This window comes from Diceros bicornis, chromosome 12, assembly GCF_020826845.1.
Source record: "Diceros bicornis minor isolate mBicDic1 chromosome 12, mDicBic1.mat.cur, whole genome shotgun sequence".
Classification (NCBI taxonomy): Eukaryota; Metazoa; Chordata; class Mammalia; order Perissodactyla; family Rhinocerotidae; genus Diceros; species Diceros bicornis.
The window spans coordinates 62,193,887-62,215,854 of NC_080751.1; the positions used below are offsets into that span (position 1 = coordinate 62,193,887).

General features: G+C 39.0%; 1 protein-coding gene across 1 annotated transcript in view; it reads left to right on the forward strand.

Moving 5' to 3' along the window:
* LOC131411734 (ubiquitin-conjugating enzyme E2 variant 2-like) overlaps positions 1–21,580 on the forward strand; it is a 173,199-nt gene extending 151,619 nt beyond the window's left edge. The window contains exon 3 of the mRNA XM_058550716.1: positions 21,308–21,580. Coding sequence (XP_058406699.1) covers positions 21,308–21,580 — 273 coding nt within the window. The remainder of the gene's footprint in view (positions 1–21,307) is intronic.
* The last annotated feature ends 388 nt before the right edge of the window (positions 21,581–21,968 follow it).

Genomic DNA, 21,968 nt, shown 5'->3' on the forward strand with positions numbered 1-21,968 from the left:
ATACAACATTGGAGCTCTAAAACTGTAGATGATCATTTACTACATATTCCCATTTAAATTAGGAAGAAACAAATACCTAAAGACAAGTGACTTGACCAAGTTGTCACGGTTCGTTTCAACAGAACAAAGATAAGACCCAGGGCCCTGACTACTAGTCCAGTGTTCTCCTTAGGTATTACAAGTGCTAACCTCAGATGAATCTTATAAAGCTTTTCACACCTCACTCTCCTGTCTAAGAACCTTCAATGGCTCCCCACTACCTTAAAGATCAAGGTTAAATCTCTTAGGTGTTTTAAAGACATCCACAGTCTAACCCTCTTTCCCCACTCAGAATCCACTAACCCCAGTGGCTGGCACTCTCCTATATTGTTAGTGATAATATAAATTGGTATAATCCTTTTGGAAAGCATTTGGCAATACCCATCAAGAGCCATAAACATACTCATATGCTTTGAAGCAGTAATTCTACTTGTAGACCCCTTCCTAAAGAAGTATTCCTTAGTACAGGAAAAGCTGTATGCATAAAGATCTTCATCATAGCATTATTTGTAATACCACAAAACTGGAAAGAACCTAAGTGTTTACCATTAAAAGGGTTTTTGAATAAATTATGATATATTTACTAGGTGAACTATTGTGAGATCGTTATAAATGATGGAGATAAAAACTATGAAATAATGGGACATATTTATAAGATATAATGTTAAATAAAAAATTTGTAGAGTATGATTACAATGATCTGAAAACTACACGTAGGGAAAAAAGACACTGTAGAAATTTAAGTGTTGTGTGGGATTTTTTTCCTATTATCCAAAATTTATATAACAGCCTTACATTATTTTCATAACATCTAAAATTTAATTTTCCATAATGATAAATGTTATCATTATAAGGCATTTAAAGGCTCCTTATTGCCCAGTCTAGGATAAAGGAAAGCGCCTTATCCCAGCACTTAGAGTCCCCAGCATCGTGCCCCAGTCCTTCCTCTCTATCTCCATTTCCCACAACTTTGGGGTTTTTGCGCCCCCTATGTTCTCATTAGGCTGGCTCTTGGTCCTGTCCTAGGTAAGAAGGAGGCTGCAGGGTCAGTGAAGAAAACACAGACCTTGGAGATGGACAGAGCCTGGTGACCCACCTTTGCAGATTTTTAGGTGGGTTACTTTGGGCATGTTACCTATCCCCTTGGAGGCCCTGTTTCCTCACCTGTAAAGTGAGAAATAACAATACTCATCTCTCAGGCAGCCAGAGGGATTAAATGAGACACATATGCAAGTACCTGGCACAGTCTAGGTTCCTTTAATAAAGTTCACTCCCTGCCGTTGTTCAGTCCCATTTTTAGTGTGACCCTTGCCTGGAATCCTTCTACTCTCTCTTTTTTAAGTCATGTGATATGATGTCTGGCATATGCCCTACAGCAGTCCTGCTCCATGTGTGGTCTGCGGACCTGTCCTCAACAAGATCAGTACAGAAATAGAGTAAACAGGAATGTGATCTTGTCACAGATGGGGGACAAACAGTTTAGGGCCCAGCACAGGGCTTGAGTGGTCTGCCTTAAAATACTCAGGGGAGGAAATGGAGAGTGTACAGAAATGGTGAAGCAGATAGGCAAAAAGGTGGCCAAAATTGTTGAAAATCAGTGACAGGTCCATGGGGGTTCACTACACTATCTCTTTTACTCGTGTGGATATTCGGAGATTTCCATATTAATAAGTGTTGAAAATTCCTACATAAACTTCCTTCAAGATGCCCCTCTAGTCCTGTCTTTTGGGGCATATTCTTCCTGTGGATTTTACTCACACTTTTCTCACTTTTAATGACAAACTTAAGTCATGCATGATGACTTACCTTTTTATGTATGAAACTCCGCTGAGTGTATATATCCTACTTTACATATCTTCTTGCCCCGTACAGCACTTTTTTAAGACATGCGGATGCCCAATCACTGTTTTGTAAATGATTTGGATCAAATTTTCCAGCTTGCTGATGATAAGGTACTTGTTAAAAACACAGATTCCTATGCCCTCCCTGGAGATTCTGATTCCTTTGGTCTAGGGTGGAACACAGCCTATAGATCTGCCAGGAACTCTTCCTTCCTTAGAGTCTGAAGAGCAGTTTGGTCTTTTAATGTCCTCTACTAAAATGTGCATGCATTTGGGAGGAGCAAGTCAATTCCAACATGTCCTGAGGCTTACTGACCAACACTCCCATCTTTATTACTTCATCCCCGGCCCAGAGCAGAGAAAGGGACACTAGGATGGGGCTGGGGATGAGATCAAGGTGTGAGTAGCCTCTGAGAGACAAGAACCAAGAGCAAAAAGAGAACTTCACTGATTTTTCATCAACACCGACTCTATCTGTTGTACCCATGTCTTTGGGTCCTGAAAATCTCTTTTCAATTATTTCAACAAATTCCAAGATAATTCAGCAAAAAGGAACAAGTATCCACGAAGAGAGCATGAACCTAAGAAACATACACTCTGTGAGGGTCTTGATTACAGCTTAGACAGAATAAGACATACAATGGGTTCCATGCACTGGGGGTGGGGGAGGCCTATGTGTCTGGCACTATGCCAAGTGCTTTCTACAGCTTGGTTCTAATACAGATGGAGAAACCAAGGCCACACAGCTTAGTAAGTGGCAAAGCAGCTATTTGAACCCAAATCAGTTTGGTTTTAAAGACCATCTTTCCATTATGCCACACCCAATACATTGCCAGGGTCAGGCACAGAATGGATTCTCAGTAAATACTAGCTAAATGACTCAGTGATTAGTCCACGGTGTTAGGATCCTGTTTGTTCTCAACCCAGTGTTGGAGGCCAGAAGATTCAAAGCAGGATATAGATTTAGGGGAATAATCTAGAAAAACATAAAAGAATGAATGAAAGGTATAAAAAGTTAAATAAAATATTTAGAGGAAGAGTAAAATGATTGGGGTAATTAACCATGGAGAGGAAAGTACTGAAGGCAGCCCTCTAAATGGTCCTTCTGGTTTATGAAGCGAGGAGGAGCATAGCGGGAGGAGGATCACGGCTGGAGCAACAAGTGGAGGCTAGGATAATCACTGCAGGGGCCTGGGACTTACCGGGCTATCAGGCTGAGCTTTGTGGAATGGTTGACCATGGGGTTTTGGATGGCAACCAATGCTGACTGCTGAGAAATGTACAGGAAAGGAAAGAATTGCAAAACTCACCGACTGCTCAGTTTGCGATGCCTCATTCTTGTGCCTGCCCCGTGCATATATCATCCAGTGTTTAACCAGTCACTTCTTCCCAGCATCAGTCTTGTCTATTGCAACAACTGGAAATACCATTATCTGAATATAATTGCATTTCTGCAAAGAGACCTCAGTCTCAGTGGATAATCTGACATCATAGGCCATGATGGATCATCTCGGACCATATGCCCTGAAAGACACACATACCATACTAAAGCCAACACTTATGTCACATACGCTCTGGTCTCTGCATTGAAGCTCCTGTTGTCGATAGGTTGGGGTCCAAATGAAAGCATAGAAGGTAGCAGAAAACCAGTACATTCAGCTTGTATACTGGGAGGAGAGGAGTTACCACACTCATCTGCAGTGGCCAGGAATGAGGTGGCAAGGTGTGGCTTAGTTCTCACCTCTTTGACCCCGTGCTTAATGCGAAGTCGACTCTCTTAGCCTTTCTGTTTATTTTTGCTTTCTCCATCTTCTATTTCTTTTGAAATCAAGCAAAATTAAATCCCATCATTTTAATTAGTAGTAGTAGTAAGTAGTTAAACAAAGAATATTATTTTTATTACATCTGTCATGCATGAAAAACACAAAAGTGGGGCAGAAAGTTTTCCACCTGAGGGTGACATGATCCTTTTGATTACAAAAGGCTTAAACCTTTCTAGGGTCATCACAAAATTCCCTTGATGTCTGGTGCTTGGATTATACATTTGGATCTCTTCTTTTATTAGAAAATGTACAGTGATGTCACATAAGGAGATTCCCAAGTGACTTCCAACTATGTGGATTTACCAATTCTCTTTCTCCAAAAGATAGCCTTTGAGTGGCAAGCTACAAACAGCCAACAACTCAAGGACAGGCAAAATATTTTTAGTTCATCTGTTAAGCCTGTTGAAGTTAAAACCATCCTTAAAACCTCCTCTGGGAATGTCAGATCCTCCAGTTGGAACTGCCTCTGCCTCCTCTTGGTACCCACAGTCCTCTCTACTTAGAGCACTTGTCAAAGATGGCCTAGACTTACTGAATGTAACACCATGGCACATTCAATTATGCCTTTCCCCTCAGGCCTAGCAGAGTGCCTTGAATCCCATGGGCACTGCAGATGTGTTTTGTGAAATCCAACCTTCGTTTCAGAGAGCACCATCGTGCCACAGAAACTCCTTTAAGTAATTAAGATGGCATTAAATGGCCCAGCTCCCTGCTTCCTAAAACAGAGAATGATCTCAGTGGTATTGAGCTTGATTTTGAGGTCAGATGTGGTTACACCATTTTTTGTGACCAACTCACATCAGCCTCCAGAGGAACCTGAACCTTGCTAATGCAGAAATGCAGGTCATCACACACTGCAGCCACAGGGAGATGTCTGTCCCCGATACATATTTCAACGTTCGGAGGAGGTACCAGGTAAACAGAGATATGGTAATGGTTTCCAGATATGTGGAGATTGCTGCTGGCCCAATGATTGTCCCCATCAAGCAGGGAGATAATGAAAAGTGCCCTTTCTCTGGCTCAAATCATTTCCTCCTGTTGGTTAATTTTTTTGAATTGTGCAAAGTTATGGCCATAGTGTGTTTGTCAAGGAAGAGGCTCATTGTTAATATTGTTAATGCTTTTTCGTCTGGACAATTTTATTATGCAAATTTACACTATGCAATACATTTTCAAAATCACAAAGATGTATGTGGAATTCGAAATATTTCCTATAATTATTTCACAACAGCATATGGATTAGCAAATAGTATAAGACAGAGGATACTAACGGAGATATTTACAGAAAAAAAAAGTGCACATGAAATATGGTTTGGCCAGGTTTAATACACACAAAATACACTTTAATACTTTCATATGGTCTGAATAATATCCCCATATTGATTTTTTCCTCGTTTCTACTAACTCTACAGCAAATGTACGACAATGGCTCATTGATTTATTGTGAGTGTAGCAATGGGTTTATAACGGCATGAATCATGCCGATTGCTCAATTCACCACATGCCTTAATAAAAGTTTCACTTTAATAAAACTGAGCTAAGGCAAATATGCCCAGAGGCTGGCCTGACATTCCTTATACATTACCCTGCCTCAGGAAATTATTACCATATATTTTACAGCAGCTACAGTAGGCTAGGGGATCAGGATTAAAATGTACTAACTACTGTGATATTTAACAGAACTCCTGTGTTCCCAGTTAACCCTCACAGGTACAAAATGAACAGAGCAATTAGGAGACCGCGTGGTGTAGGGAACAGAACTGGGTTGGGATGCAGGCAACGAGGGATCAACGCTGGCCCTTGTTCCTCCACGAGTGTCCCCTAAGCACTGGATACAGTGGAGGTGGAAATACCTATCCTGTTTCCCTTCCACAAGTGCTCTGAGCATCAGAGGAGAAATAGGAATCATAATGCTTTATAAACTACAAATGCCATGCGAGTGTAAGGGAGAGAGCCTGCAAAGCGCACACACACCAGCCCCTCAGCACTGGGAACTCGGTCTTTGGAGAGATCGATTGTGTTGTTAATAACAATGTGTTTGCATAAATAACAGATTTTACTCTATTGATAGGTGTTTAGGGGTTAAAAAAAAGGGAAAGCCAATCATTCTAACAGAGCTACATTATTCTTTTATATACTAAGGATTGTTTTTATCTTCCCTAGTAAGAGTTGAAAATGCCCCCACCACACCTGCCTTGTGTTAGAAAAAATTAACCCGGGCTTTGAGAATGTGGGCCAAAAGGAATTGCGGGTACTGCTCAAGCGACTTGTCACCTGCTCATTACTGCTCTGGAAGACATTGTGATTAGACCATCCATATGCTATTCAATGCTGATGGGTGCAATGTAAGACCAAGAAGCCTCTTTGGACTTCCAATCAATCCCAGTGACTTATACGCCGTCATTATATGATGTGTGATAGAGTAAGGGTGGGGTATGGTCCTGTGGAAAGAATCAGACAGCTTTAGGCTTGAGTCTTCCCTCTGCTAACTTCTAGCTGTAAGGTCGTGGACCTCCATTTTCTCATCTGTGAAATGGAGAGTTACATTTGTTGGGGTGACAAATATAAAGTACCTGGGCTCACAGAAGACATTTAAAACTGCACTTCCTTACACCTGGTCTTAGCTGTTTCCTGGTAACTAGTCTCCCTCTCCCCAGCTGGACTGTCTCCCCCACACGTAGCACTTTTCCATTTCCACACTGGCTCTCCTTTCACTGGCACAGCAGCCTGGTAGGGAAGGCGTTGTTCTCCCAGCCTCCTGCTTTGGCCAGAGGGCCTTCCTCTCTGCTCCCATGGCACCTTCATCGCATTCAGCACTCACCAAGCCGGCTTGCATTCATCACAATCCTTGCCTTTCTCCCCAGTTAGAACCTGAGAGAAGAAACTTTGCTTTATTTTTCTCAACTTTGTTCTTGTGATGTTTAACGTCCTGTCTGGCACGTAGAAGATAGTCAATAAATATTAAATAAATGATTGAATAAATATATGCTGAATGAATATATGAATTAATGATGTGCAGCCAGGTCACATCTCAAAGGGTAAGTGCTTCCACAAAAGTCAACTTGATCATAAGTTTTGAAAATGAGTGACGACTCAGGAGATGCTGGATGAGCCAAAACTCAGTTCACAGTTCCAAGTTGCTGCTTCTAAGGTAGAATAACAACAATAACACATGACTGATATTTATTGTGCTAGGTACTATGCTAATCACCCTGCATACCTCATGTCATTAGTTCTTATAACAACCCTATGACATATGTGCTGTTATTGTTCCCATATTACGGCTTAATATACTGAGGCTTAGAGAGATTAAATAACCTTCCCAAGGCCGCATCGCTAACAATGGCTGAGCTAGGATTTGGACCTGTCTTTCTGATTCCAGAACCCGTGCTCTAAATCCTATGTTGTACTGAGCAAAGGGGGGTGAGCACTGACAGATGCCAACGACTCTGCCATCCACAAAGGAGTTAACATTTGAACATGGGGCTTAGAGTCATAGTGAACTAAACTCCCTGTTACCTAGTTCTCCATATGAGTTTCACTTCCTCCTGTCCATGTTCTTGAAGCCTTCCCACTCTTTCTCACTCTCACCCACAAAGGGACTCCAACAGGGGCAGCTCAAATAAAACCAACCGTCATCAACCAGGAACTGAGCTGTCAAAAGAAATGAAAAATCCAGGGGCAACTGCAGTCTTACCATTCATTAATGGGTTTATCGGGAACTCTCTTGACATTGAGCTCTAACTACGGCATTTAAGAAAATCCCAAATTTGAAAATAAATAAGTTGGCTGACGTACAGACATTTTACATATGAATTTAATAAAATAGATTTTTCTTTTTGAAATCTTTGGTAATCTCTGAAATATATCAACTGCAACCCAGGAACATTGTATCCCAAGTTGTGATTCATGAAATGAAACGGAAATGTATTATGTAATTCAATTTGGAGCGTCCAGCACAGAGCTCATTAGGGATCTTGCTGGGGATGTGGACTGTAGTTTGGAGGCCCCGTGGTTTGGGCAAACTTCTCGAGGTCCTTACCTCCCCTTTCTCTGAGAACATTTTAACCAAATACCGTCACCCTTTAAAAATAGTATTCTTGAGCATTTTGCCCACAAATGAGGATAATTCAGGGGAAATCTTATGAAAAACTGTGGATTGTTTCCCTTCTCCTCCCACTTTACCATTAACCCATCTCGTGATGAGTCAGGCTCAGAACTGACTCATGGCCTTTCTATGTAGTCCTTGGATCCAGACCAGGCCTTGCCCATACATGGGGCAGGTGGACACCAGAATGTCATCTGAGGTGACTAGAGTCTAGAGAAATGAAGAGATGTCCTCGGTGCTAATGGCTCTTGCGTATCAGAGCTAGAACTCACTCTGAAATCTCTGCATTTTTTTTCAGTTCATCACACAGCCTGAATTTGCAATCAAAGCATGGTTTTCCCTGCGTATGGTGATTTCTATGAAAATAAATGAGAAAATGAGTAAGAAAGCACTTTTAGTCCTGATTTATATTGCCCTTTTTAAAAAAAATGTATTGAGATTACATAAAATTTGCCATTGTAACCATCTTAAAGTGTACAGTTCAGTGGCTTTTAGTACATTCACAATGTTGGGCACTGTCACCACTATCTAATTCCAGAACATTTTTATCACCCTGAAGGAAACCCTATACCCATTAAGCATTCACTCCCCGTTCTCCTCTTCCCTAAGCCCCTGGCAACCACTTATCCGTTTTCTGTCTCTATGGATTTGCCTATTCTATACATTTCATATAAACAAATCATACACTAGGTAGTCTTTTGTGACTGGCTGTTTTCACTTAGCATTATGTTTTCAAAGCTCATCCATGGTATAGCATGTATCAGTATTTAATTCCTTTTATGGTTGAATAATATTCCGTTGTATGTATATACTACATTTTATCTATCCATTCATCAGTTGATGGACTTTTGGGTTGTTTCCAATTTTGGGCTATTAATAATGCTGCTGTGAACACTAATGTACAAGTTTTTATTTGAATTTTTGTTTGTTTGTTTTCAATTCTCTTGAGTTTACCTAGGAGTAGAATTTCTGGGTCATATGGTAATTTTTTGTTTAACTTTTTGAGGAACCTCCAAACTGTTTTCTAGAACAGCAGCACCGTTTTCCTTTCTCATTAGCAATGTATATAGGTTCCAATTTCTCCACATTCTCACCAACACTTGTTACTTTCTGGTTTTTGTTTTTGTTTTTTTATTGGAGCCATTCTAGTGGGTATCCAAGTATCTCATTGTGGTTTTGATTTGCATTTTCCTAATAACTAATGCTGTTGAGCATCTTTTCATTTGCTTATTGGCCATTTTTAAATCTTTTTTTAGAGAAATATCTATTCAAGCCATTTGACCATTTTTTAATTGGCTGTTTGTCTTTACGTTGTTCAGTTGTAAGAGTTATATTCTGGGTACTAGACCCTTACCAGGGATAGGATTTGCAAATATTTTCACCCACTCTGTGGGATGTGTTCTCATTTTCTTAACAGTGTCCTTTGACAAAAGTTTTAAATTTTAATCAAGTTTATTTTTTCTTTTGTTCCTTGTGATTTTGGTGTCATATTTAAGAAATTATTATCTAATCCAAGGTCGTGAAGACTTACAACTATATTTTATTCTCAGAGATTAAAAGCTTTAGCTCTTACATTTAGGCCTTTCATCCACTTTGAATGAATTTTTACATATGGTATAGACATTGGTCCAAATTCATTCTTTTCCACGTGGATATCCAGTTGTCCCAGCACCATTTGTTGAAAGGGTTATACTTTCCCCATTGAATGTTTTTTTTCACTCTTGTCGAAAATCAATTAGCCATAGATGTATGAGTTTACTTCTGGACTCTCAGTTCTATTCTATTGATCTATATGTCTACCCTGATGCCAATATCACATTAATTACCATAGTTTGATAGTAAGTTTTGAAATTGGGAATTGTGAGTCATCCAACTTGTTTTTCTTTTTCAAGATTGTTTTGGCTATTCAGGGTTTCTTGCAATTTCATATGAATTTTGAGATGAGCTTGTTCATTTCTGCATAAAAGGTCATTGGAATTTTGTTAGAGATTGCATTGAATCTGTAGATCGATATGGAGAATATTGCCTTCTTAACAGTATCAGGTCTTTCAATCCATGATCACAAGATGTCTTTCCATTTATTTAGGTCTTTTAAAATTTCTTTCAACAATGTTTGTTTTCTTCAGTGCACAAGTCTTGCACTTCCTTGGTTAAATTTGTTAGTAAGTATTTTATTCTTTTTGATCTTATCGTAAAAGGAATTGCTTTCTTAATTTCAATTTTGGATTGTTCATTGCTCATATATAGAAATACAGCTGATTTTTGTATGTTGATCTTATATTCTGCAACTTTACTGAACTTCTTTATTAGCTCTAGTAGTTTATTTTTGTGGATTCTTTAGGATGCTCTCTATATAAGGTCATGCCATCTGTGAATAGACACAATTTTACATTTGTCTTTCCAATTAGGGTGACTTCTTTTACTTACCTAATTGTCCTTGCTAGAACTTCCAGTATAATGTTGAATAGAAGTGGTGAGAGCAGACATCCTTTTCTTGTTGTTGATCTTAGAAGGGAGGCTTTTAGTCTTTCACCATTAAATATGGTGTTAGCTGTAGGATTTTGATGAGTGCTGCTCACTATGTTTACAAAGTTTTCTTGTATTCCCAGCTTATTGAGTGATTTTTATGATGGAAATGTATTGGAGTTTCTAAAATGCTTTTCCTGCATCAGTTAGATGATCATGTGGGATTCCCTCCACTCTTCTTTCTATTAATGTGATGTATTATCTTGATTGCTTTTTATATGTTGAACCACCTTTGCATTCTTGGAATAAATACTACTTGGTCATAGTGTAAAATCCTTTTAATAGATTTAGTTTGGTAGCATTTGTTAAGGATTTTTGCATCTATATTCATAAAGGATTTTTTCCTATAGTTTTCTTTTCTTGTGATGTCTTTGTCTGGCTTTGGTATCTGGCTTTGGTATGCCTTTGGTAATTTCGGGAATATTGGACTCTAAGAATGAGTTAGGAAGCTTTCATCCTCTTTTAATTTTTAGAAGAATTTGAGAAGGGTTGGTGTTAATTTTTTTTTTTTTACTTTTGGTAGAATTCACCAATGAAACCATCTGGTCTTTGGGTTTTCTTTTTGGAAGTTTTTTTTTATTACCAATGCAATCTCTTTACTTGTTATAGGTCTGTTCTGATTTTCTATGCCTTCTTGAGTCAGTTTTGGTAATTCGTGTGTTTCTAGGAATTTATCCATTTAATCGAGGTTATCTTATTTGCTGCCATACAACTGTTCATAGTATTTTCTCATAATCCTTCTTATTTCTATATGGTTAGTAGCAATGTCCCCATTTTTATTCTTGATTTTAAAAATTTGAGTTTTCTCTCTTTTTTCTTGATTTGTCAAGCTAAAAGTTTGTCAATTTTTTTTCAAAGACTCCATTTTTGTTTTTATCAAATCTCTATTTTTTTTCTGTTCTCGATCTATATATGTTTTTCTGTTCTCTATTTCATATATCTTCACACTTGTCTTTATAATTTCCTTCCATTAGCTTTGGGTTTAGTTTGCTCTTCTTTTTCTAGTTCTTTAAGGTATAAAGTTAGGTTATTGACTTGAGATCTTTCTTCTTTTTAAATGTAGACATTTACAGCTATAAATTTTTCCCTGAGCACTGCATTCCATCAGTTTTGGTATGCTGTGTTTTCATTTACATTTGTATCAAAATATTTTATAATTTCCCCTGTGATTTCTTCTTTGACTCATTGGTTGTTTAAGGATGTAGTGTTTAATTTCCACATATTTGTGTAATTTCCCATTTTTTTTCTGTTATTGATTTCTAGTTTCATTCCAATGTGGTCAGAGAAGATACTTTTCATGATTCCAATGTTTTTAAGTTTATTGAGACTTGTTTTGTGACCTAACATATGGTCTATCCTGGAAAATGTTCCATGTGCACTTAACAAGAATGTGTACTCTGTTGTGGTTGGGTGGAGTGTTCTGTAGATGTCTGTTACGTCTAGTTCATTTACAATGTAGTTCAAGTCCTCTATTTTCTTGTTGATCTTCTGTCTAGTTGTTCTATTCATTATTGAAAGCAAGGTATTGAAGTTTCCAACTATTATTGTAGAATTGTCTATTTTTCTTTTTAATTCTGTGAAGGTTTGCTTCATATATTTTGCCGCTCTGTAGTTAGGTATGTCTGTGTTTATAATTTTTGTATCTTCTTGATGGATTGACCCTTTTTTCATTATATGATGTCCTTTGTCTCTTATAACAATTTTTGGCTTAAAGTCTATTTTGTCTGGTATTCATATAGCCACTCAAGCTCTCTTTTAGTTATTGTTTGCATGGAATATTTTTTTCTACCCTTTCACTTTCAAATTATTTGTGTTTTGGATTTAAAGTGAGCTTCTGGTAGATACATACAGTTTGATAATGTTTTTAAAATCCACCCTGCCAATCTCTGCCTTTTACTTAGAGGATTTGAGTCATTTACTTTTAATGTAATTATTGTAAAGGTAGGACTTCAGCCATTTGCCTATTTTTTTATATGTCATTGATCTTTTTTGTTCTTTAATTCCTCCTTTACTACATTTTTGTTTTAAATTGGTATTTACTAACATACAATTTTGATTGCCTTTCATTTATTTAACTATGTATTTCTTAGTTATTGTCTTAGTGGTTGCCATGGGGATTACAATTAATATCTTAATTTATAACAATCTAGTTCAAACAAGTACCAGCATAGTTTCATTAGTATATAAAAACTTTGCTCCTATGTTGTTTGGTTCCTCCTATTTAGTTACATTTTATACATTGTGTATCCACCAACACAGATTTATAATTATTGTTTTATGCAATTGTGTTTTAAATCACATTGGAAAAAAGAGGAGTTACAAGCGAAAAATAGGTTAATAATAACTTTTGTATTTTCCTATGTAGTTATCTTTACTGGTGTTCTTTATTTCTCCATGGTGATTTAAGTTACTCTCTATTGTCCTTGCATTTCAACCTGAAGGACTCCCTTCAGCGTTTCTTGTAGAGCACGTCTACTGGTAATGAACCTCTCAATTTTCATTTATCTGGGAATGTCTTAATTTCTCCTTCATTGTTTAAACAGTTTTATTGAGATATGGTTCACATACCATACAGTTTACCCATTTAAAGTGTGAAGTTAAATCATTTTTAATATGTTCATATATATGTGCAACCATCACCACAAACAATTTTAGAACATTTTCATCACCTCAAGAAACAGCCCATACCATTTAATTATCACTCCTCTCTGGTTTCTTTTAAGTAACTAATCAAAACATTTATTTTGGCATATAATTATTGTCCTATAGTGTGGGAAACTTAAGCTATGATTTCATTTCTGAAAGAGCTTATACTTTATCTTAGAAGAGAAAACCTAACAAATATGTAACAGCCTGGTTCTGTCACTTTTAAGCCTTAAGACTATGGCAGATTGTATTTTCCAAAAATGGCCACAATAATCCCTTGAGAAGGAGTTGGATATCAAGAAACTGGCATTTGAGTAGTGTGATCTGGTCATGTATGTCAGATGGGTGGAAAGACCAAGACTGGAAGCAAGTAGAGTGCTTGCACAGTGACTTCCTGGAAGAATGCAGATATTTAGTGGATATTTATTTAAAGAAGGAATGACTGAATTAATCAATTAATTGTGGAGGTCCTATTAAGAACCTATTAAAAACCTAATTAGAATGGTGACTTTAGAAAATGCAGGCAGGAGAGATTACCAGTGATCCAGAGGAAAATGTAGCTGTACCTGACGAAAGAGCAAAGATGAAGATGCTATGGTTTTCATCCTGGGAAACAGAAGAATGGAGGAAAATGCAATGGGAAAACATGGAGTACTTGAAAAGGCAAGTCTGTGGCTTTGGGATCAGAGTTTATTCTCATGATCATTACACGTTAGCCATGTTAAATTCAAAAAGTTTTAAAGTTGAAAATAAGAGAAATAAAAGTAAGGTTGTTATCCTGCCCCTAAGGGACCATGCAATGCTTAGGTGAGCACTTCTGGTCTCAATCCTTTGCAAAGACAGCATGATCCCACCAGGGATTAAAATGTAGTATAGACATTATAATAGAAGAATAAGAATAGTGCCCTCAGTATTATGCTAAGTGAAATAAGTCATACAGAGAAAGACAAATACCATATGAGTTCACTCATATGTGGAAGATAAAAACAAAACGAGAACAAACAAATACATAGATACAGAGAACAGATTGGTGGATACCAGAGGGCAAGGAGGGTAGGGAGAGGGCAAAAGAGATATAGGGAGGCATTTGTACAGTGACAGATGGAAACTAGACTTTTGGTGGTGAACGTGATGTCGATGCGTATACAGAGGTTGAAATACAATGATGCACACTTGAAATTTCTATAATGTTATAAACTAATGTTACCTCAATATAAAAAATAATTATTTGAGAATGGGGAAAAAAATAGTGCCTCTATTCAGGTTCTGTGCATGAGACCTATTGATTAATTAATTGACTCAATCGTTTCTTCATTCAATAAATATTTATTGAATATCTGCTATGTGCCAGGCAGGCACTGTGCAAGACACTGCAGATATAGTAATAGCAAGTCGTAGTTCCTTTCCTCAGGGAGAGGCAGGTAAGTAAACACACTGTCTTAATATAATGTGATAAGTACTTCTCTGGGGCTCAGTTCAGGAGTTATAGGAGCACAGAGGCGAGGCCAGTGGCTGACCCCAGAGATCAGAGACCCATTCCTTCCAACTGAGAGCTAAAGGGTGATTGAAAGTGTGTCAGGCAGATGAGGTTGGGGGGGTAGGGGTGGGGAACATTCTGGACAAATAAACAGCATGTGCAGTGATCCAAGTATTGAAGGTTTTAGGAAATTATTGGTTGTTCAATATGGTTGGGACTGACAAATCACAGTTGGGCTGGAGAATGGGCATTTGAGTCTGGAAGGTGAGCAGAAACTGGATCATAAGGGACCTATTAGCTCTGATGAAGATATTTGAACTTTATCGGTGAGGAGGACTGATCCATCTTACAAATGAGTGCGCACACTTACACACACACACATAGATGTACAGATTCAGGAAAGTTGTTTTACCAATTATAAAGCCACAGTTTGATAGTCCCATGAGCACATAAAACTCATTATGCATGTTAAGTCTAAATTGTGTGTTTGCTCTGCCTGTCCTCTGGGAGGAAAGAGTAACAGGAGATTATTTACATGTGTACTTCAGGCACTAGTTGAGGAAACACAGAATCAGGATCTCCTTCAAAAGGAGAGTAAGTATTCTAGATTGTGGAGGTGACTTGCTTGACATAGAGGGCAGTTCTTAGAAGAGAAGGTGAAATGTGCTAGCCTAGGGCCAACTCACTGACTTAAAATGAGGAAAATCCAATTTTTGAAATTGCCAATTCCCACAGCAAGTCCTTTCAGAGCGGGTTTGTGATGTTCCTTGTGGAGGCAAATGATATCTGCAACACGAAGGTTTCTGTCTCATCTAGGAAGCGGCAGGCACCAAGAGGGCAAAAAGAAGATAGGGGTGAGAAGCTTTACTTTACTGAGGAGCAAAAAAAAGCAAAACTCTTAGAGTGATTTCCCCCAAATGCTTAAGATAGAGAGAAGACTAGGTGTATCTTGTAGGGACCTTCATCAATTCCCTAGTGGGAGGTGGACTGAGTTTCATGAGATAGCAGAGGATTTATGCTGATTGGAGGTAGAGGTCATTGGGTAACCGGCTAAGAGGCCAAGAGCAGATGATTTTCTGTGGTATGTGGGACCATTTGTTGGAAATCAAAACCTCTGGTGGTGGAAAAAGAGAGTCAGATTAGTGGGTTTGATGGAAAGAGAAAGGATCCAGACAGGAAAGAGTGCCCTCCCACTCAGGCTGGCCTTTAACCAGGGGTTATTTCTTGGGGTGGAATCCTGATGAACCAAGTGGGAAGTGCTGTTCACACTTGCCTTCTTCCCTAGGCGTGACCTGGGAAGGTGTTTGCTGGAGAAAAGAAGGGAATAGAAGATATTGCAGGGACTTAGGCTTGAGCTAAATTGGGGTCTATACAGCCTATGCAACTGGGTGGCTCTGAGGGAAGCTCTCCGCTTCAGATATCAATTGCACTTACCTTACCCCAAAGAGATGCCCCAAATATAGCAATGACAGGCACTATTAGGAAGGCCTTGCAGCCTTGAAACAGTCCAGCTGCATTGGAACTGTTCTAGAATTAAGATTTTTGATAAGGTGGTCATGTGGTTATGAGTAAAGATGGTTAATTTTGCATGTGAACTTGGAAGAAACTGCTAGGCTTTTGTGCTGAGTCTTAAGATTCTAATGTCAATTTTCTATGAGGTTTGTCCAAGTCCCTGTCTTCTACTTCCACCTTGTAAGTGTGTATATAAGAAGAGTGACAGAGCATTATAATGAAGTAAGCCAAAACAAAGTGCGCGCACACACACACACACACACACACACACACACACACAGCCCCTACTGGGCAATGGAGCAGAAGCCCGGAATAGAAAGAAAGCAAAAAGGGGGCTTGTTTCCCCAAAGTGCAACATGCAGATGCATGCCCTCAGAAGGTCAGCTTCCCCATCTAAAGAGAGAGAACACTAACCTGCCTTGCCCTACCCTTCGGGCATGATGGGAAGAGTGAATGAGAAGAGTGATAGCTATGTATTTTGGAAGTAGAGGTGTTGTAAAATAAAATATTTAATAATTATCCAATTAAAAAGAATCATGTCCAAGGACATTTTCTATAGACCTTAGTTGTCCTCCAGGTAGGAAAGGAAAACAACTGCAGCAAAAACACCAAAATACATTGGACGACCCAAGTCCCAATGTTGGGTTTATGCTCTGCTATTTTTACTGTGCGTTTCTGCTATCTGTCAGCAAGTTGCTGAGATTCTAGCTTCCACAAATAGTCTTAGTTCACCTTCTCCTCTCATGCAGCTTTTTCTGACTCTCCTGGTCCACTCTTCCTCTCCCTTGCCTGTACTCAGCGCTGATGGCCTGAAATGTTGGTGCTTGGGACCTGCTGCCTGTGACTGGCTCTTGGTGTACCCAGCTCCCCAAGCAATTCTAAACAACTGGCAACTGTACTGGATCTTATCCATCCATGTCTGCCTCAGATTCCAGCATACAGCTGAGAGTAAGTATTTTTTGATCAATTGCTTGATAAATGAAAATATTTTTAAAAATGAAAATGCGAAAATTCAGATCAAAAAGAAAACAGTGGTGTGACCTTTTTAGGGTTCCAAAATGGAACCTGACTGACTGAGAACTATTAACTTATCTCCTAAACACACCGAAGGAGAAACATACCAGATTTAGGTTTCATAGTTAACATTTCTTTAGCAGGAGTTGTCCTTTTTACTATGAGCTTTGTGTAGACCAAATCAACACTAAGATACAGAACAGTGAAAAATTGCAGAAAATTGATAACCTCTGTTTATCTTAGCAACACAAAGGTACCTATTTGACAGATAATTTTTTTTATCTCAATAAATTCTATTTTTAAATGGTGCAATAAAAAAAAAAAAGAAAGAAAAGAGTGGTGCGGAGTAATGGAAAGAGGATTGGAGTCGGCTTTTAAGTCTCAGGTATGAGAATAATACTCTATCCCTAGTGAACTTCTCTGAGCCTTAGTTTCCTTAATTATAGTATTAATATGGTAATAAAATATGGAACACAACCTCTCAGGGTTTTGAAGGACGCCGGCAATATAATGCATGTATCCATCGCATGTAGCATGATTTATAAATTGTAAAGTGCTTCACCATATTAGTTAATATTATTACAAAAATGAAACAAAGCTCTCCACGCCTTCTGTGGAAAGGGGATTTGGCATTCACCATGATCGCTGTATAATTTCAGATAAGCAGACCCACTTAGATCAGAGTCGACACTCTGGAATTTTGAGAAATGAATGATCTAATTTCATTTTTGTTTTTGTAAAATCGTCAGACAAATTGTTTTGTGGAGTGTGTGTTTTTTTCTTCTTTCTCTTAACATCTGGTTTTCCTGACTCGATCAGAACTAGACATACCAAAAGAGTGTAAAAAATATTTTTGGGATATATTTGCAGACACTAGTCACTTGGATCTTTTCATGCATTTTATGGGTTCTTATCTCAGCCCAGCCCAGACAACTGAGTCTTTAAATATTTCTTATGTACAAGATGATGTAGTTATCAGGTGAACCTATTTTTATATTCAACTTAATTAAGAAATTTGTTGAGACTGTACCAGCCCGAAATCCTTTATAATAGAAAGACAGCGGCCAAAGTTGTTCAGGTAATTTCCTATCACAATGTGGTAGGGAGAGAACCTTACTGAGGAGGTGGCTCATCGTGTGGCGTGCCAAGTGAGAAGCCATGAGCCCTGCCCTTATTGGTGCAATTGGAGCTTGTGCTCACTAAAGGCTGACTTCTGATGCAAATGACTAGGTCTTTCCCTCACTTCTTTGCATGAACACTCCAAGGCTCAGGTGCCATCATCCTGGCTGTTGAGACAAATGTGGAGCTGAGAGCAGGAAGAGTTGCTCTCAAGTCCCCCTTCCTTCCCTCCAAGCCAAGGCTGCTTGGACCTCCTCAAGCTTAGCTATGAGCCACCAGGTCAGCCAGGGTTCTATCTCCCTCTGGCTCAATCCCATTGATTCAGCTGGACTTTTAAGAAGAGTTTGCAGAAGAAAGTTAGGTTATTAACCACCTAGTGAGTGTACTCCAAGGCCTAAATGGGTAGAGTGTGGAATTAATGTGCACAGATCACACCGTTGCTCAGCCCACCAGGACTAGTCTCAGTTTATAAACAATCAAGTAGTCAGTTGGAGTTCAGTGTTCAAATACTAGATGCTACGTGAATGAATGAGTGGGTAGTGACCCTCTGGGTTTTTCACATACTGAGCCTTTGGATGTCAGTTTTTGTTCATTTAGTAACACAGTATAAAAATGTTGATTGAATGCCCGTGGCTCAGGTTGTATCAGGGTTCTGGGGATGCAATGGTGACAAGACCAAAAACAGTTCCTGTAGCTATGGAACTTACTGTCTAGAAGAGACGAGAGACTTTAATCAGAAGGACATATATTCAAATATAAAACCACCAGTGTGATAAGTGCCAGGAAGGAAAGATACTGAGTGCTATAACAGCATAAAAATGAGGGACTCAATCCAGTCCAAGTGTCAAGAAGGCTTCCCTAAGGAAGTGACATTTGAGGTGAGATTTGAAGAGTGAGGATGGTTCAGCTCAGAAGAGAATTTCAAGAGAAGCAGTTCTTCCAGCAAAGACTCTGTTATGGGAGGAAGTAGGTGTTCTGAAGTGTTGAAAGAAATTGTGCGGTGTGAAGTTAGAACAAGAAGTGGAGTGATACCTGCTGAGGTCGGGATGGTAGGCAGGCACCAGACCACTAAAATCTCTGTGGCCCAGATAAGAATTCTGATTCTTAGTCTAAGAACAATGAGAAAACATGAAAAGCTTGATATGAGGGATAGCTTGGAGTGGTAAGAGCGAATGTGCAATACCTGTTAGGAGGCCGTGACAGTAGTCAAGATGAAACAAGATGGTAGCTAAGAAAGACTAAGGCGGTGGCAGAAAAAAATGAAGATAAGTGGACAGAATGGAGACCTTGGTACGAACTGACAAAACTTGGCGCTAGGTTAGTTATTTATGTGATGGTGGGATGCATCAACATTGACTTCTGGGTTTTTGGCTTGTACAATGGGATAGGCGAGGGTGCCATTTCCTGAGCTAAAGAACCCTGGAAGAGCACTGGATGTGAGAAAAGATCACAGGTTCTTTTTTGCACGTGTTAATATTGAGCTGCCCTTGTACCATCTCTGCGTAGACATAGAGTAGGCGTTGGTATGCATGAGACTAAAGCTCAGAGGAGAGGTCATAGCTGACCACGTAAACTTGAGTCATTGCTACACAGGCAGCATGCACGTTCATGAAGCCACGGATGTGAATGAAAGTCAGGGAAGTGAAGGGGATATTCCTGCTGATAGTCTTGCTCCACCTGTACCATCAAGGTCTTGGTTTTCAGTCACACACTGAGAGCTACCTCCTTTCAGGCTGTTGAGGATGTTTTTCATTCAGTCTTGGCAGGCTTCTTTTCAAATTAAACAAGAATGTTTGTGTGTGTGTATATAGGTAAAGGTTTATTCTGTGGATCCAAGGTTGGAAAGTTACCATGGGCTGAGTTTGGATTTAATTTTCTAGTGCTCTAGTCTGCCAAAGTTTTCAAAATGGAGGGAGTACAGTGGCTTTTCCTGGAGCGTAACTTGTTTCCTTTACTCTTGGCTTTTTACAAAGCTCACGCCTTTTTCTCCCAAGTTCCCTACTGCTTGAGACTTTTGATTTTGTTTCTAATTTTCTCATAATTTCACCACCCACAATCAACTGGATAGCTACACTTTTTCTTCTTCCAGCAAGGTTTACTAGGAGTCGAACACCTACTCTTTATTTTCCCACCTGCCTTGGCATATGATTCTGATTCCTAAAATAAGTCTACTGGTTACAGCACTATGTGGTGCTGGCACTCCATCCCCACAGGTGCCCAAACATTCTGTTCCTTTGAGAGGGCACTATCAGAGGTCTCAGTCTTTCAAATGGAACTGTATGGCTGGACTTTTGTGCACTTTTACTTCTTTGCTTTGCTTTGTATTGATGGAGACCACAGTTTAAAAACACTTTCCTCATCATTCCTCAGGTGGTCTTCCTGACTATTCTACATGTCTTGAGGAAAAGGTAGAGTTTTGAAGGGGCCAAAATGTGGATTTTGGAAAGGTGAAGGTTTCTGCTTACGGCTGATAGTTCGGTTTACCCAAGCCTAAGATTTTAGGGTCTGTTTTCATTACCTATCATCTTTTAGTTCTAGTTTGTAAAAAGATATATTGTGCTTTGAATTTAATTACCAACCAATATAGAGTGATTGTCTACTGTAACCTGCTGGGCTCATGCCCTGGGGATACCAAAATAAAGAAAGTCATAATCCATGCCTTCAAGATGCATATTTGTATAGTAGGGAAGACAGAAAGTAAATGTCCAGCTCTAAGGTGATGTGAGGACAAAGATAAGGAGCAACTAATGTGAATAAAAGAAAATATTCCACTGGTGATTTTAAGAGCTATGTGTTTAGGGAACTGAGCCTGCTTAGCCTGGACAAAACTGACATGTCGGGCCGGCCCCGTGGCTTAGCTGTTAAATGCCCGCGCTCTGCTACTGGCGGCCCGGGTTCGGATCCTGGGCGTGCCCTGACGCACCACTTCTCTGGCCATGCTGAGGCCACGTCCCACATACAGCAACTGGAAGGATGTGCAACTATGACATACAACTATCTACGGGGGCTTTAGGGAAAAAAAAAAAGAAGAAGGATTGGCAATAGATGTTAGCTCAGAGCCGGTCTTCCTCAGCAAAAAGAGGAGGATTAGCATGGATGTTAGCTCAGGGCTGATCTTCCTCACAAAAAAAAAAAAAAACAAAAACAACAAACCTGACATGTTAATAGTTTACTTCACAGGAAAAGATGGTGGTGTCCACAGACAATTTATGAAAACCGAATACATAGCCAGAAAGTAGAATGTGGACCTAAATACTCAGAAACTCCTCCGCCAGTTAGATTTGTAACAAAAATTAATATTAACGGAATAAATAATTCCAATGGAATGGTGGATGCTCAGAACATATCAGTGTTAGCAAAACGGAAAAATTTGCATAGCATTAAAGTTGGACTTCAAGAGCTTAGATGTCTAATGACGTCCAAAGAAAATATGAGGCTTCCACAGCCACCCAAAGCACAAACATACAACAATTAATTTTAGTGGATCTCAAACTTGTCTTAAATCTACAAACTTCTATTCATATTAATGTCTTGATTAAATATCACAATGAAACATACCCATGCATTAAGTAGAAGAATTCTGGCTGGTAAACATGACCCAGGCATTTGTAAGAATATATTTAATATATGTATACTAATTATGTTTTCAGATAACAGTGGAAAAATACAGTACAATTTTTTTCCCTCTTGTTAAGGCACTGTCATTGTAGCATAAACCTGGAGTACTTGAAATAGAATTCAGATTTACAAGATGAAAGCATGGCAAGAAGTGTCAGATGGCTGTGGAAGCATGTGTTTCTGAAAAGTAAAAATCTCAAGAAGGAAAAACAGAAATGCCATGCTCTATCCATCTTGCTTAGCGA